Source organism: Mirounga leonina, unplaced genomic scaffold (genome assembly GCF_011800145.1).
Source record: "Mirounga leonina isolate KUSES-001 unplaced genomic scaffold, KU_Mleo_1.0 Mir_178, whole genome shotgun sequence".
NCBI lineage: Eukaryota > Metazoa > Chordata > Mammalia > Carnivora > Phocidae > Mirounga > Mirounga leonina.
The window spans coordinates 18183590-18200692 of NW_023270464.1; the positions used below are offsets into that span (position 1 = coordinate 18183590).

The 17103-nt window shown below is 49.2% G+C and overlaps 1 protein-coding gene across 5 annotated transcripts in view; it reads right to left on the reverse strand.

The window, feature by feature from the left end:
• SLCO3A1 (solute carrier organic anion transporter family member 3A1) overlaps positions 1-17103 on the reverse strand; it is a 305060-nt gene that overhangs the window by 228612 nt on the left and 59345 nt on the right. For all 5 annotated transcript variants that reach the window (XM_035024065.1, XM_035024068.1, XM_035024066.1 and 2 more), the window contains exon 2: positions 10578-11043. In XM_035024065.1, coding sequence (XP_034879956.1) covers positions 10578-11043 — 466 coding nt within the window. The remainder of the gene's footprint in view (positions 1-10577; positions 11044-17103) is intronic.

Here is a 17103-nt window from a genome sequence, read left to right on the forward strand (position 1 = left end):
TTCATTTTTTTTTTCTCTTCACACTCTTAAAGCAAATTCCAGAACCCCAGCTCTAAAGACTACACCTGTTTTTTTGTTTTGTTTTGTTTTTTTAGGAGTGACCATTAGCCACCTAATGCTTTGGTGGGTTCAGATTTTCATCTGCATGGGAGCAAAAACAGGCACGTGCACACACACATACATGGCTCGGCAGGAATGAAACAGCCAAGCCGAGTCACAAATGGAGCATACTCATTTAGCGTCTTCGCTCCCGACCACATGAAGCCATTCCAGGGGGTTAAGGTCACTTTGGCAACTGCGGTGAAGGAAAGGACCCAGGGCTGGTTATGTGTCTTCCATTCAATAAACCCAACACCACTGAATAAGAAATGGACATGCCGGACACTCTCCTGCCCACATACACGATTTGCCATTAAATGCAGTTATCTTAACCAATAATACATTAATTTCACATCTGATATGTTAATAAGTTTACAATATGTCAATTAAAAGTAGGTTTACACATAGTATGGTCTTCACTAAAAGGTTATTTTTAAATGCTTTGCTTTGGGTGGTTACGGAGAAACTGGAGGGGGCATCACTTTCGGGCCTCTAGGTCCCTTTCCTGTAACTTAAGTGCTATGAAGTAATGAAATGAAAAACTGAATCAGAACTTCCAACCTAACCCTTTTTATTGAATATATTGGGTCAGTTCTTCAGGGTACCAGGGGTGAACACCTTGGTATCAGAAAAGAGCTAATTCTGTGATCAGAAGACAACAGCCCTACAGGTATTTCCTTACCCAGGAACACTAGCCCTGTGGGAAGGTGCGTGGTCAAACCTTAAGAGGAAAGCAATCCATCCAACTCTTCCATGACCTGACAGGGCATCCAAGCCTGTGGACTGCAAATGTTGTAAAAGACAATTTATGTGCTCAAGTCACTGGGATTCCAAGGGCTAGAATCTCACTTCAGGCATCGCTGGATCCAGGCAGTCCTCCTGCCTTCGCTCTCCCCCAGTCTACCTTCCTTTATGCATGCTTCACTCCTATGTCCAGATCTCTGCATATGGCAGCAATGACAGGCATCAGCATCTCCGAACATTGAGAGCTTACAGGTAGCACTCCTGGAGAAGAACGTGACCTCTGTCTCTGAGTCCATCTGTTAAACCTCATGGTAGACTCTGGTTGTCAAGCTCCTTGGGCCAATACTTGTACACGAGAGACCTTCTCTGTGTCGTGGTCGGCCATGCCTGGACCACATGATCATGTCTGCAGCCCTCAAGAACCCCCTCGGGGAAAGGCAACGTTCCATCACAAAAACAACGTGTGGGACAGGCAAAAAGCAAACATTCACAACGACTCTTCCATGAGGCATTTCAACACAAGAATCCTCCAACAATGAAGAGCTCGCTTCCCACTTTAGAGGAAGGCCATTAACCTCTGATGCCAGTGTGAACGACAGCAAATTGCAACCCTCCCCAGAAATCAAACCCTTCACACAGCTGCTCTCTCTGAATGCTTCTTGCAGGTGAAAGGGGGAAAAAAAAAAAAAGGAGATAAAGCCAAGATTATTCTAAGGTCAGAAATAAGTAAATAGTCTACAAATAAACTAAAGAGTATGCACGTTATTCAGGAAAATAGCTCAGAATCTTTTATATTTAACAACAAAGCCTGTGGTACAGTTGAAAAGAAAAATGAAATGAATCTGCTTTCACCAGTCAGGTGCAGTAAGAGGTTGGTGGTACAGAAATAATGAGCCTTTGAGGTACGAAAGACACACACACACACACACACACACACACAAACACACACCCCACCCCACCACCCCCGTGCATCCTTCACTCTCCCCATGAATCTTCTGTAGGTCCGTCTGAGGCTAAAACCTCTGGTCTTACATCTGGTCCATCAAACACACGAACGCCAGGTTCTAAAATCTCTCAGCAAAGATGCTTACATACAGGAAAACATCCGCAGGCCCCAACCAGCTCCAAATGGTACTGGCTTCTGCCTTCCAACACTCCCTTCAGGAAACTGAGTGGCACTTGTCTTCATCCAGACATGCTTAGCTTAGAGAAATGGTTCCATTTCTTTTCCACTCTGGGATTCCCATTCTTAGGAGGCAAGAGGCAGAGCCTGGGCCAGAACGGCACCCCGAGAGGTTCAGCAGCAGGCATTCACTCTGCTCAGTTCCATTCTACCACTGGGTCCTGTGTGTGTGCGCAAGCCCCCATCCCCTGCCCCAACCCAACGCCCGCATCACTTGGAATCACAGGAGAGGAGGTTATGTATCCTGACTATGGCATTCATGACGTGCAACTGCCTTCCTTACCACCTGGCTCCGTTCGTTTTATTTCTTTGCCATTCAAAAGGTGAACACAATGCAAAGAGCAGAGAGTCCAAAATGGCAAGTCACCGACGCATTCGAACTGGCTTACATGTTGACGACTCACAGAGGGTTTTGGGAGGTGATGTCGATGAGCTGGCACTTTGGTCCACTTGAAAGACAGACTTCTGGTCACTCTTAAAAATCTGAAGATTTGGCAAGATGGACTTTGCATTCCCAGGGAAACAAATGGCAAAGGATGAAGCAAGAGCCCTTGGTTCCCCAACCTCCATATAGTCTGCTGTTTGTCATTTGCTCACTGAGCCCCTGAAACAATAAGATTGCTCCCCTGAGCAGATGTGGGAGAGGGCTGCAGAACCAATACCCTCGGGGGGCCCAAAGCCTCTTTCAGGACCTGCTTCTGCCTCACTTATTTCTCTTCTGGAAAAAGTCACAGCAAGGCAAAGGGCTGTTTTTCCAGCTTACATCAAATCCCCTGCACTAACCTGAGCTTTTAAACTTTTCAATAGATATGGATGTGACTATAGCCACAAAGATGTTCACCACTCACATGCCCAATGAGCACATTCCAGTATTTCTGGATTAATAAAATACCCTGCAGTTATCTTAACCAATAATACATTAATTTCACATCTGATATATTAATAAGTTTACAATGTCAATTAAAAGTAGGTTTACATATAGTATGGTCTTCACTAAAAATACATCCAAAAGAAAAAGGCTGGAATTAAATATACCTAAATATTGACGATAATTTTCTATATGTACCTGGATTAGAAATTATTTGCTTTCTTATATTTTGGTTTTTCCAAGTTTTACTAAAATGAGAATACATTCTTTTGAAAAATGGAGACAATATTAAGAAGCAATGTAGGAAGCAATGTAGGAAGGAAACCCAGAGAGCTAACCAGTACATCACGTGGCCATGGCCATATGCTGCGGTCCCCCGACTTAATATGGACCATATCACCTGCTGCCTGGGGCCCTGCTAGCACTTTACATACTTTGCGGTGAGCCACAGGAAGGGGTCCTCAGGCAAAGAAGAGCCCTACCGATTTAATTCACGACTGAAGAGGTTGCTATTCTTAGGTCTACGAGGTGGATTATATCCCAAGCTGAAAACCAGGATCCAACTACCCTTGTCAAGAGAACTGCCTGTGTGTTTCAGTAAGTCCTTTACTCCCGCCTCCCTTTCTCCACCTGGAAATGGAAAGGACAGGACCATAAAAATGAACAGGACAGTGTTAATCGGTCTCTACCATGATACCCGATGCAAAGGATACCAAGGCAAAGCCGTGCCAGGTAGGTCCCGGCCTCCTTTTACTGCTAAGGAAACAAGCTCAAATCAACTGGAAAGGTGTCCAAAATCCTGGTGGCAGGTCTGTGGTGGAGCCAGGATTTCAATCTCAAAACTGTCTAACTCCAGAGCCCATGCTGGGAGTCTTGCCCAAGGTCACCCAGGCAGTGAGCACAGAAGTGATTCCATGAACCACAGGACATGAATTATGAGCAGCTGAAAATGAAAAAGCATCATCCAGCAGCCCAGGCAATATGGAAGCACCCGGTAAGAGCCACACACGTTTCCCAGCACATTGCTCAACACACGGAAAATGGCATGTGACCAGCAGCTGGGGAGAGGGGGTGGAACATGGCCCAAACCAAGTGACCAGTTTTACAGTGTCCTTTACTTTAGAAAAAAATTAATGAGGCTAACTTCAATATCAATGAAGTTGCAAGTATATAATGAGCTAGGCTTATTCCCATGAGGGAGAGCTTTTTAATTATTTTTTCATATGAACTACAGTCACAGTGTATTTGATCCATACGCAACCCACACTCTTTGGAGAGTTAAAACACATTTTACTCAATGTCAAGTTAAAATAAAAACTCATCAGAAGCAAAATAACTCTGGGCTCCCAGGGCTCTGACGCAAAGGTGGGTTCGCTCTGCTTGCCGGCTGGTATCACAGTGACCTTTGTACTAAACAAACACTTGGCAGATGAAATCGGAGAATAATTCTCTTTGCATCAACTGGAACACAGAGGGCTCCCCTGGGTTTCAATATAAGTGATAAAAAAGAAAACAGGACACATCGGTGTCTGATGTGTGTGCCGCCCGAATTGCAAGCCATTGCTGTGTGTCTGCAAGGGCCCCATTCTTCCTGGGTATGCAGAGGGCGCCCACGGGAAGCCTTCTTGAAGAATCGCTTTCCTCTAGCCAGCTGCCATTCTACCTAAGACTTCTGTCTCAATATCCACCTCTATGTACACACCTGTGCATGCATGTATTATTATTGCCTGTGTGTTTGCCAAACACACACGACTCAAAACACTCTGGTTTCATCTGGATCCCATTCTGCATTTTGAAGACCTCATGCACGTGTAATAAAATTGCACAGAACTATACATACATACACAGACACAAATGAGTGCACAGAACGCTGGTAAAATCTGAGTCAACTCCATGGACTGTACCGATGTTAATTTCCTCGTTTTGATAGTGTTATGTGCAGTTATGTGCAATGTTACCATTGGGGGAAACTGGATGAAGGGTATGGGGGACTTCCCTATATTTTGCCACAATTTGTGATTCTAGCATTATCTCAAGTTTAAAAAAAAAAGCTCCATCTTCAAAAAATTTCTTAGGCACCTATAAATAAATAAATCACAACAATGCAGTTCCTTACAGAAAAGTTGAGACAAAAGATGCAAGAGTCTTGGCTCAGTCTGGTCCTGGCCCCCTTGGTACCAGTTAGGGGCTGAATCAGGTCCCCCCTCCCGTGCCCCCAAAATCCCTATGTTGGAGCTCCAACCTCCAAGACCTCAGCACGTGACTGCATTTGGAGACAGGGCCTGAAGGGGTAATAAGGTTAAATGAGGTCCTGTGGGTGGGCCCTAAGCCACTCTGACTGGTGTCCTTATAAGACATGAAGAGACCCCAGGGATGGGTCCACACAGAGGAAAAACTCTGTGAAGGCAGGAGGAGGGGCAGGTGCCGTGTGCCAGCCAAGGAGAGAGGCTCTAGAGGAAACCAACTCTCCTGACCCCTTGATCTTGGACTTCCAGCTTCCAGAACTGTGAGAAAATAGATCCCTGTGGTTTGAGCCACCCTTAGGACTGCCTTAACAAACTAATACAGTACCCATGTCCTGCCCACCCCAGTCATCTGGTTTTGTCCCCTGGTAAGGAGCTCCTGAGCCCGTGGCATCCACCTTTAGGAGGGAAATGGTGGCCCTCAAGTGTGGCAGGAAACCAAATCGAGGAAGGAACAAAGGTCCTGGCACAGAAGAGCTAAACAGCAGGTAACCAACCCTTCCCTACCCGTGCAAGACTGGTGCTCCACTATCTGGGGAGTTATCACAACACAGAAGACTGAATGCAAGTTTTCGGGGTGAGCCCATGGGGCAGAACCAAAAGCAGCATGTGGGAAGCTGTGAGGAGCCAGATTTCTATCACAACAGAAGCATAAGTGCCTAATGGCTATCATGGTTCAAGAAGGGAATGAAGAGAGGTGTCTGGGTGGCTCAGTCGTTAAGCGTCTGCCTTCAGCTCAGGTCATGATCCCAGGGTCCTGGGATCGAGCCCCACATCAGGCTCCCTGCTCCACGGGAAGCCTGCTTCTCCCTCTCCCCCTGCTTGTGTTCCCTCTCTCGCTGTCTCTGTCAAATAAAATCTTAAAAAAAAAAAAAGAAGAAGAAGGGAATGAAGAGCCATGTGAGGGGAGGGCCCCTGCATTGCTGGAGACAGGGAAGCAGAAGGCGGAATACACCAGCTGCCCCTGCCTAAGAAGGGCCAGCTCTAATCTGCACCCACCCTGGAGAAGGCTCCAGAACCCCACCCTGGACTGTTAGCCTGGATCACCCTCCCCTCTCCCTCCTCCTCCCACATCTCGGGCTGTGACACCCACTCCTCATTCCGATCCCACCTCTCCCCTCAGCTGTGAGGCACCCTGCGTGCTTTCCTCCTTGCTGGCTTCTGTGATTTTTATTTCCTGAAGCCTTCACGCTATCTTGTGCAATGCCCTGACTTGTACCTAACCCCCTGGACCATCCACTGGCCCTCTCCCCACAACCCCAGCCTTGTGACAGATCCCAGATGAACACGGGAAAACCCCCGCCCTCAGACCTGGGGTCCAGCTCCATTCAGCTAAGTTCTCTCAGGCAAGTCCCTGAACCTCTCAGAATCGTGTCCCTGTCTGTCTCATTTACAACAGCGAAATGGTGGCCCTCAAGTGTGCCCTCACAACAATGCAGTTCCTTACAGAAAAGTTGAGACAAAAGATGCAAGAGTCTTGGCTCAGTCTGAAGTTTAAAAAAAAAAAAAACGCATGTCCAACAAGAGAGGGCATTAAACATCACAGGACGGATCCCCAAGAGAATGCTAGGTTTACAGCGGTAGCACCATAGACTATTTAGTAACATGAGACCATGTGCATCAAATATTGAGAGATGTTTGTTATAAACACATTTTTAAAGATTATTTACTTGGGGGAGGAGAGAGAGAGCACGTGCACACACGAGTGAGTGTGGGGGGCAAGGTAGAGGGGGAGAGAGACTCTCAAGCAGACTCCCTGCTGAGTGTGGAGCCCCACACAGGTCCCAATCTCAGGACCGCAAGATCATGACCGGAGCCAAAACCAAGAGTCGGACACTTAACCAACTGCACCACCCAGGCGCCCCCGAAACACATTTTTGGTAGAAAAGCATACCAACACAGAAAATACAGACATTATATAATCATAAAGCTAAGAGTAGTGCTTCTTTATTCTTTCTTCATACTTCCAAAGTTGTCAACAGTGACATACTTTTTATGTCATAACTTTATTCCTAGTTAAAAAGTATTTAAAAAAAATCTCTACCACTCTCGTTTCACCTTTTTCCTCCTCAAAGAGAACAAGGTTACAGTCAACCTAATGAGGGACACAGTGAGTCCATCACATTATCCTACTTACCCTCGCCTACAATACGACGGGCCAGGTTTTGAACTTGGAGAAACAGAACAGCTAAGAACACTAAGCAGCTAAGAACATGTGAGCTCATGGGAGGTCACATCATGGGCCAGAGGCTCACTGAGGAGACTCCCAAAGGGGTGACTCTTGGACCCTGGTCATGCCTCACATCCAACAGTCTCCACTGCCACGCTGCCCCATCAGTCCCGCTCGGAAGAAAGAGTGCCACGTGCCACCCACAGGTCATTGTCTAGCTGCTCGGTGAGGCTTGGCTCCACGTCATATGGTTGTGAAAAGCCTGCCAGCAGAGCCATGTCCCCATTCAGCTGCTTTTGTCCCCTGGTAATGAGCTCCCTTCGCTCCCTCCCCGTGCTGGAAAGGGGCAGCTGCAGAACGGTGCAAGCCAGAGAAGCCCCTGGGGAACGGCCCATCCAGGAACTCGGGAGCTTGGCAGTGGTCCGGCCACAACCGTCCAAAGCCAACAGTCATTTCAGTGGACAATATTGGCTGGACTTGAGATGGAAGGCTTCCATGTCCCCCTCGTTCTAGGGTCCATGACATGGCCACTCAGGAGCGCACACACCCCGAGACTGGGGACCCAGGACTCGCACACCCCAGGGGCAGGTCTTGTCCACAACAGCCTGTGGACACCCAGAGGAAAGGATCAGCTGTGAACAAGTCTGTGGTTGACAAAGGAGGTATTGATCATCTTTTCCATCTTCAACCCACACTCACGTTTTCGGCATATGGCCAGATGGCTGGCTGTGGGCCTCTTGCTCTTCACCAGCTTCACAGGTGATGGAAGCAGGGGACGCACAGGCTATTCCGCCCCAATGGACACGCATCTACACAAACAGTCCCAGCGCCAGTCCCTTCAGACTTTCCTCCTCTCTGCAGGCAGGTATAAAAGGCTGTAATGCAGCAGTCCCTTCCAGTGGGTTCCCCCATATACTTCCCAAAGCTTTAAGTGGCTTCAGGAACTAGCTCCCCATTAGAGGAGATAAATGCTACAATATTCTTGTGATCACAAACATTACTTTATGTCCTGTACGATAAATGAGTGAACCAGTTATACTCTGCATATACTAAGGTCTTCTTAAATCGCTCCTGGAGAATCCCAAGCATGCACGGGATAGTAAGACCACATATTGAGCTGATCTCCCCCAGAAGGCTTACTCTTTTCTTCTCCCTGTAAACACGTACCCATGAAACCAGTTCAGAGGCACTCAGAGAGCCCATCTCAACAGCTGTGTATGGTCATGTTTTGGAATTTGCCAGATGGACCAGCACCGAGGTCCATGCACCACACAGACAGACATTTCCAACTCTGTTTAACTATCACAGAAGGGAAAAAAATGGCACCCAAGTAGAAATTTGCCTGAAACATTCTTCCTAACAAAGACTCACAGCAAATCCCATGGTCTCAGAACTGGAGAAGGCCCTCTGCCTTTAACGGTCAGCCCTACTGCCCATGTGTCCACCTGCCACACACAAAACCAAAGCACCTCCTCACCCTAAAGCTTTGCACACACAAACCAGGTCCCGCCCACTGCAGGGAAAGACCATGACCTAACTCAGCAGGGAAGACTTCCAGAAGCAGGTTCTGGGCCTGCTGCCCTGGGCAGGAAGTCCCAAGCCAAGGTGATTCAGCACTGACAAGACTTGAGAAAGGATTCCGGGGAGGAATTTTTCTGCTGGATTCTATCATCAGAGACAAGAACTTGGCTATTCATTCCCCACTTCCTTCTCTGTGCTTTGATTTATGTACTTTCTATGACTACTACCAGAAAACAGCTCTCCCAAGGTCTAGGGTGACATCAGTCAAGTCCAAGACCAACGATCTGGATGGACCTCAGGAAGCTATCTGGCTCCATGTTGTGGCCCATGTCCTAGTCTGTGTCAGACTCACATGGAGTGGCTGCTGCTCAAGCTTTAGAAAGAACAAAATGTAAATGATGTCCTTAGTACCTTTAATACCCACCCGGACCACATGGGGAGAGGGCCTGACCTCATCCTGGGATATCTTCTATGTTGGGTTCCACATCGTAGTGGAAGCTAAGTCACGACCAGGCTCCAGGTGATCTACCCCTTTATAGAGAGGCATACACTCTCCACCTTTCTCACCCTAAGGCTGTTCTCAAAGAACAGGAAACCTACATTTGCAACGTATTTGTCCAACAAAAGCATGTACTCCATAGGTGGGACAGAAAGCCACTGAGGAAACTCAGCATGGAAGCGTATAACTATTCCAAACCGTCCTAGCTCAGAAACCTTGGGCAGTGCATGGTGGAAACTCAACAGGTACAAAGCTTTAGGTCACATTCTGTTCAAATTCTGTTTTATCCTAAACCTTTGTATGGTAATTAACAGTGCTCCAGGAAGCAAAACGTTTCCACAGGAAGAGGTAATTCTGTCAAAGCTCAGCACTCAGTGAGTGGGGATAGGTCTTTACAATCCAACTGTTTGTGGGAGGCCAAATTACTTAGTGAACAGGGGACGGAGATGCTCGGCAGGCCCCCACCCTACAAATGGCCATACGACAGTGCCCCAAGGCAGTGACAGAGGACCCCCGTTTGTTGTAAGAAAAACTCACACTTCGAGGTTGCTTAACCTTAGACCCATGAATGGCTTCCATCTTGCCAGTTGAAAATATCAGAAGCTAGGATGCAAAATAATTTTTGAACAACTCACATGGACCTTATTCCTTCCTAAATATCCAGCTCCTGTGTATACCCTCATTGCAGAATTACCAGAAGTCACCAACTTTGAATGATACCAAATGCTGAAAAGACAATCATCTCTCACCCCTTTGAGCTTCAATAGGACAATGACCAGATGATCATTTCGATTATTAAAAACTGGGGTTTCCAAGGTGTAGACCCCAAGTATACCTCGGTGGCTAATGCCAGAGAGCTCAAAGTCCACACACACGTGAAAAGCAGGTAAATACACGTTAAACCCATCCTGACCACGTCTTCCCATTCATAGCTTCCTAATGTCCTAGCAAAGCCAACCTCAAACTCCACTGTGCATTGAAATCACCTGGGGAGACTTTTTCAAAAAAGCAATCCATGCCGGTGGTACCCCAGACCAACTACACTGGATTTTCTTGGGGGTACAACTCAGGCATCCCCATTTTTCAAAGTCCCCCCCCTTCCCCCACCACACACACCCGGCAGATGTGCAGCCAAGTCTGAGAACCATAAAAAGTTCACGGGCCCACCTGGCCTTCCTCTGTCAAGGCGCCCCGGTTACTAACAGAGCATGGAGCCCAGGGCAGCGCGCGGGCACGGCCGCAGCTCCTACCTATGTAGAGCGAGGAGTCCTTCCTCCGCACGTGGTCGTCGATGTAGGAGACGCCCAGGGGCTGCACGGGGGTAGCACCGATGCCCAGGAGCACCTGGGCCCCAATGAGCAGCAAGTACATCATGTTGGTGGCGGTCCGGCTGCGGCAGATGAGGTCCGGGTCGGGGCCCTGGTCGCCGCCCGAGCCGTTGGCGGCGCAGACGTCGCGGCCCTCGGCGCCCCAGCGGATCTCACCCGCCTCGTACTTGTACTGGTGGGTCAGGAACTCGGGCAGCGCCGACAGCAGCGCGCCCAGGGCCATGACGATACCGCCGCAGCCGATGAGGCGCGGCCTGTGCCCGCGCGCCCCGAAGTAGCTCACGAAGAGGATGAGCGCCAGGTTCCCGATCTCGAAGCTGCTGGCGATCACGCCCACGTCGGCGCTCTGCAGGTTGAACCTCCGCTCCAGGGTGGTCAGGACGCTCACCTGCGGGGTGCAAAAGGAAAGCTCAAGGCCAGTGCGAACGCACGCCACCCGGGACGCAGCCCCCCTCCGGCCTCGCGGTGCACCTGCGGGCCCGGCCCTTGCCCCTCAGCGGGGTTTACAGGACCAGGATGCAAAAGGCGCCTGCGACAAGGGACTTAAACCTGAAGAGTCCAAAAAATATTTACTTAGTAGGACAACCCTAATTCGATGGCTAAAGAATTAACTTTCCCAATAGCAGGGAAGTGTTTTCTTGGCACCTGCTTCCATCCTGAAAGGTTCTGCCTTATTTGGGAAACACAACTTCTCCTTCCCCACAGGCGGCCACCATCCCTTAGGGCTCAGGTGTCCTGCGCAAAGCCCTGAAGTCCATTTTCACACGCTCCCAACGACACCCTATTTAGAAAGTCCATGCTGGGAGGGCACAGGGGGCCAGGGAATTTTTACTAGGAGGTTGGCAAAGCATACCTGAAGAAAAGAAAACAAAACCCTACTTGGAAAAATGGACATGCTAGATTAGTTCACTGGGATAATCATTAGCTCCGTTTCCTTCTGGAAATTTCCAACATACATTTCCCTAGGCCTTCAAATAAATACATCCCCAACTGTTCTATGCCCTGCAGCCCTGCCAAAGTCCCTTGGATGGAATATTTTTAAGACTTTCCCCACCTCTGTATTCTAGTCCACCCTTCATCTGTTTAACAAATATTAAACCTCTACAGTGGCTTGGCAATGCCCTAGACACACACCCACACAGAGGAAAAAAAGGAAGAGAGGACACCTGTCCTTAAGATGCCACCTAGCAGACAGACATGCACAACTCTATCACAAAGTGACTGGATATTACACTCATGCTGCAGCCATCACAGGAGCGGGGGGGGGGGGGGGGGGGGGGGGGGGGGGGGGGTCAAGAGGAGATGCATATTATATTAGGGCTTTTGAGCTAGAGAGAGAAAATGCAAATAGCTCTCCCTCCTGTTGTATGCAGGTTCCACACAGGGTATCACCAGCAAGGTAAGAGTCCCCATCATCACGGGAGGTCCGATAGCCCTAGCTGGGCAGGGAAGAACATTCCAGGTTAAGGCAACAGGGTGAGCAAAAGTTGGTGGCATGACTTAATAAAGGAATGGAAAATGGTTGGAAAGGTGGATTAGTGACAGATTCTAAAGAACTACAGATGCCACCCTAAAGAAATTAGGCAATCCCGCGCAGTGTGGTGGAAAAAATGCAGAGCACGGAGAGAGGAACACCTGGTTTGAATCCCAGCTATTATTCCCTTAATTAGCTCTAGAATGTCGATCAAGTTGCTTCACCTGTCCCAAGCCCTGGTTTCTGTGAAGCAGGAATAGGAACATCAACCGGGCAGGATGTACAAGAAAATTGGAAATAATGAAAGGTCCGCTAGCACAGACCTGCCTTTCCCTTCCTGGCAGGAGAGTGTAGGGAGAGGAAGCAAAGCAGAGGGGTGCAGAGCCAGGACTCCCAGAGCCAGAACGCCTGGGGCCATCCTGACTCTATGACCTTGCACCGTTCACCTATGCTTTCACTTTCCCATCTATAAAATGGGGATAGGAGTGCCAGGAGCCAACAACATACAGGAGTAAATGCTGGAAAGGGCTATCTATAACCATTGTCATTTATCTGTGGGCATCGGGCAACATCAAAGCAAAAGATGCTGGGTGTGGCCATTGTGTGGCAAATGGACCGACAGAAGAGTGGAGAGAGGAATGCCAGCAAACTATTATCGAGAAAAGAGAGAGGAAAGGCAAAGTCAGTACAGTGGCAAGAGAAATGGACAGGATTTGAGGCTTGTGGAAGCCGAGTTCTATCTCCAGAGACTCTGGGCCGTGTGCTGCTAAGGAATGGGAAGAAGGAGAGTTATGTGGATCTAGCCTTCCACCAAACGTGTAAATCCGTGCCCCGTTGTCAAAATCCACGATCCACAGCCTCCGACCATGTGCACACACAGCTATACCTGTAAGGATTAGCAGGTCTCTATGTACCTTAAGAAAAAGAACAGAGAAGCCAGGTGATTCCTCCCAACCTCATCTTCAACCCCACACATTGAAACAGCCTTCTTTAACCCAGTGGTTCTCAAAGCTACCTTCAGATTGGAAGCACTCGGGAAAAGCTTAAGAGTTCAGATGTTCAGGGCGAGCTCGGCAGAGCAGCGTTCTAACACTGGTATTGGCGACAGGACATCTGTGTCCCCGCTCTGTTGCCCACATTCCAATTCTGACTCCCGTTCCCACTGCACTTTCTAACCAAGTCAAGGCCAGCTCGCAACTCAGTCAGCCCTCATTATGTGGCTAGCTTATTTCTCAAACACCAAGTATCTGCAACTGTCAAGAAAAGAAATTTATTAGCCGGTCTGGTCTCATTAAAATGGCTTTCAAAGACTCCCAAGGAAGTTCTTTCTGGAAGGTCTGGGTAGGAAAAACAAAGGCTTCATTTATTCGCTCCTTTGTAACACCCAAAAAAGCATGATGGGACCAGCGCTCTAGCAGAGGCTTGTAATAAGTAAAGCTGCGTGGGAGTGAAGACGACAGCCTATCCACCTGGGAGGTTGGGGGGCTCCAGAAGGCTTCACCCCAGCTTTTGTGCTGAGCTTGAGAGATGCCCAGAAGAGGCTGGGTGCAGGAAGGGAGCAGGAATCTATCCAGGCACTAGAGTCCTCTCACGCAGCCTGGTGACCTCCACAGGAGGTCAAGGACAACAGAAGCGGGATGGTAGCAGGTGGGAAGGGTTGGAACAGAAGCCGTTTTCTATTCCTGCCACGAGGCTTAATGACATACATATTAGGCGGCATATCTGAAACATGACAACAGTGCTGTTCCAGCAGGTGTGACCTGTCATAAAATATCACACAGGTGTGGACGTTTATGATGACAGATAAGGACGGCAGGGATAGAGACAGCTGTGGGCAAAACAAAATATAATCAGCTCTTCTAGAGCGAGCTGACGTCTGTGCCTGCAACCCCTCTTGTCCTGCCTCAATCCTGCTCTTTGCAGAGAAATCCACAAGGGGTGACAGGAAGCCGTAGGGTCTGCACCTCCTTGACCTGTGACCTGTGACCTGACAAGCCCCAGGGATGCCTCTGAATCAAGCATTGGGCCGTGCAAGCATTCTGAAAAGACGCTTTGTGGATCAATTCGATCAGAGGCTAATGTCTCCACTCACTTAAAACACAATTTTGAGAAGATGAACTAATTAAGTATGCATGAGGCCATAAAACCCACTTGTGGCTTTTATGTGGCAGGGAACAATCCAGCAGTGCGAAAGACGCGTGCTAAACGGAAAGACTGTCTTTACTTAATGGGTAACAGGACTGATGAGAAACGTCTTGGTAATTAGAGACGAAGGAGCCGTAACTCCAGGAGGTAAAGTGCCCTCACCCCGTGCCAAGTGGATATGAAGTTATTATTAAAAGAATGCAATATTTATCAGGTCTCTACTACCACGATTCAAAAGAGAAAAACAACTTGCATTTCAGAATCTCTTGGAGCACTTGCTAAAAATACAGCCCCCCAGACACTGAGAGGTGACCCAGGCCAGAGATTCTGTAAGACTCCAGGCGTCTTGGATGCCCAACTAGGACAGAAAACCACTTCTATTCCAGGAGTCCACCCACGTACTCACCATCAATCTCGAGCTGGGCTCCTTAACCTCAGGGGCAGCAAAATCACACGGACTACATCACCACCGCATTCCAACCTCAGAGTTTATGACACCTCGGGGGTCCAGGGCGGGGGGGAGGGGACTGGGAATTTACGATCGAACCTGCCCCCAGGTGATGTTGCTGGTGCTCAGGGGACCACGCTTTAAGAACCACTGGTCTACTGGCCTTCCTGTCCTCAACAAACCTACCGCTGCTCAAGACTGAAGAGTCTGTTTTTTAAATAGATACGAGTGGAAAGCACTCCCTCATTTTCGGCTCCTAGAGACACACTCACATGGGCCAACTGGGATTGCCTTTGTGGGAGGCTCACCTCTTAGGGTGCCTGCGGCACGCTCAGGCCAGCTGCATCAAGGGGGACCCAGCCCAAAGGGAGAACTTCAGCCCATGCCGTCATAAATACCCTAAGACAGGAGGCACCCGGAGACCATGGCCACGTAGAGATGAGAGCCCTTCCTCACCTTCAAAAGCGCGGAGGTGGTCCGGAGCTCACTGAGTAAGAAGAGAAGTTCGTAGAAGCAGAAACCAACAGTCAAAATAGCCCCCAGGCGCCTTCCCAGAGGTCTGTCCATTTTCTTACTCTGGCTGGGGGCATGGGGCCTGAACTGGAATCACCTGGGGAGCTTTTGAAAACACCAGTACCTGCCCCACCACCACCACCACCACCACACCAAGACTCTGATATAATTTGTGAGAGCTGGGCCCCAGCGTGGGATTATTCAAAGCTCCCAGGTGATTCTAAGACACAGGCAGGTAGAGGTATGTGTGTGCACAGATGCACCGCATGGACGCGGCAGAGGGGTGTGGATGTTCACCACAGTGCAACGTGTTCATCCGGGTGCCGCATGGGAGCAGGGAAGCCTCGAGTCCCAATCTGCCTTGGACAGCACGTGGCCCATCTTTGGGAGCCTGTCTGCCATCATAACAATACCTGCCTGAGTGAGCATTACGAGATCACGTATCAGAGCAGTGGGCACACAGGTGCATCTAGAAGTGTTGGCCTCATCACTGGTGCGCATGCTCTGTGTGACTTCCAGGTCCGTTCCAGAGTGCCTGCTCCGTGGCAGGTGCAAGAAATGTGACTATAATTGAGAGACCATCCCTACCCCGTGGGAGTTTATAACCTGGGGAGGGCAGAAAGAAGCAATCGAATAACAAGACAGCCTATTATACAGGGGAACAGAGTGGCGGAGGGTACAAGGGAGTGAGAGCGTATGTTTGGTTGCACGTGAAGGAAAATATATCCAGGATTCTGGGATGCAACAAGGATAAACAGGGGGTGATGGGGGGTCACAACATTCCACGAGCAAAGATCAATGGGGGTGGGGGGTACAGTTCAGACCACCCCTGGGGTAAGGTGGGTGGGGGAGACACCTTTTGGCCTCAGAGTAATCAGAAATAAAACAACCGTGAAGGCCAGGCTGAGGGTCTGCCCTTGATCTGGAGGTCAATGGGGAGCCAAGAGAGGTTCTTGAGCAGGAGCAACATTATCCAGGCAGTGGGGCATAGCATGGAGTGAGAAGAAACTGCCAAGGCAGTTATCTCAGCAGTACCCATGGGAAGTGAGTCTTCAGCAGGGTAGTGCTGGTAGAGCATCAGAGGGTGCCCCTGGGAGAGGTGCTGGAGAAGGCAAACAGTGCAGAGCGTGAACCAAGGAAGGGACAGCAAAGGACCTCGGAGGAGTATCCCCTTGCTCCATCCGGAGCCATGTGAGGGCTGAGAGTGCGGGAAGGCTGGGAGGAGCCCCGGAGTGTGGACAACCTGCATCTCAAAGCACGTCTGTCTGAGGGGCATAGGATGCGACAGAGGGCAGCAGGTCAGGGAACTTGGAGGAAGCTTCACCTTTAACCTCCGGTGCCCAGCAGCAGGGCCCATGTCAGGGAGCAGATGCAGAAACAGTCTGGAGATGTGAAGCTCACCCTAAACTACAGTCACATGAAGCCTGACGTGGAGTCCCCCTGCGCAACAGGGGGCAACACACTTTTTCTGCAAAGGGCCACATAGTACATATTTTCAGCTTCCGGGCCACAAGGTCTCGTAGCTACTGCTCACTCTGCCATCTTGGCACAAAAGCCACATCCATACGCAATATGTAAACAGTGGGCATGGCTGTGTTCCAATAAAACTTTATTAACAAAAACAAGCAGTGGGCTGGATTTGGCTACAGGCCACAGATTCCCCCAACTCCTGCTCTACAGTTCCCGAGTCAATCCAGTTTGGGAGATCATGTTATTCCTATGCCTGGCAATAAAAACACTGGCCATTTACAACAAGTCTGTGAAGCAAGCACTCCTCTTGCCGGCCCAGGAAAGTCAATCTAGGCAAGCCTTGAATGCAAGTTTATTAATTGCGTGAAAGTAATTTGCAAGGCAACTTCAACTTCCTG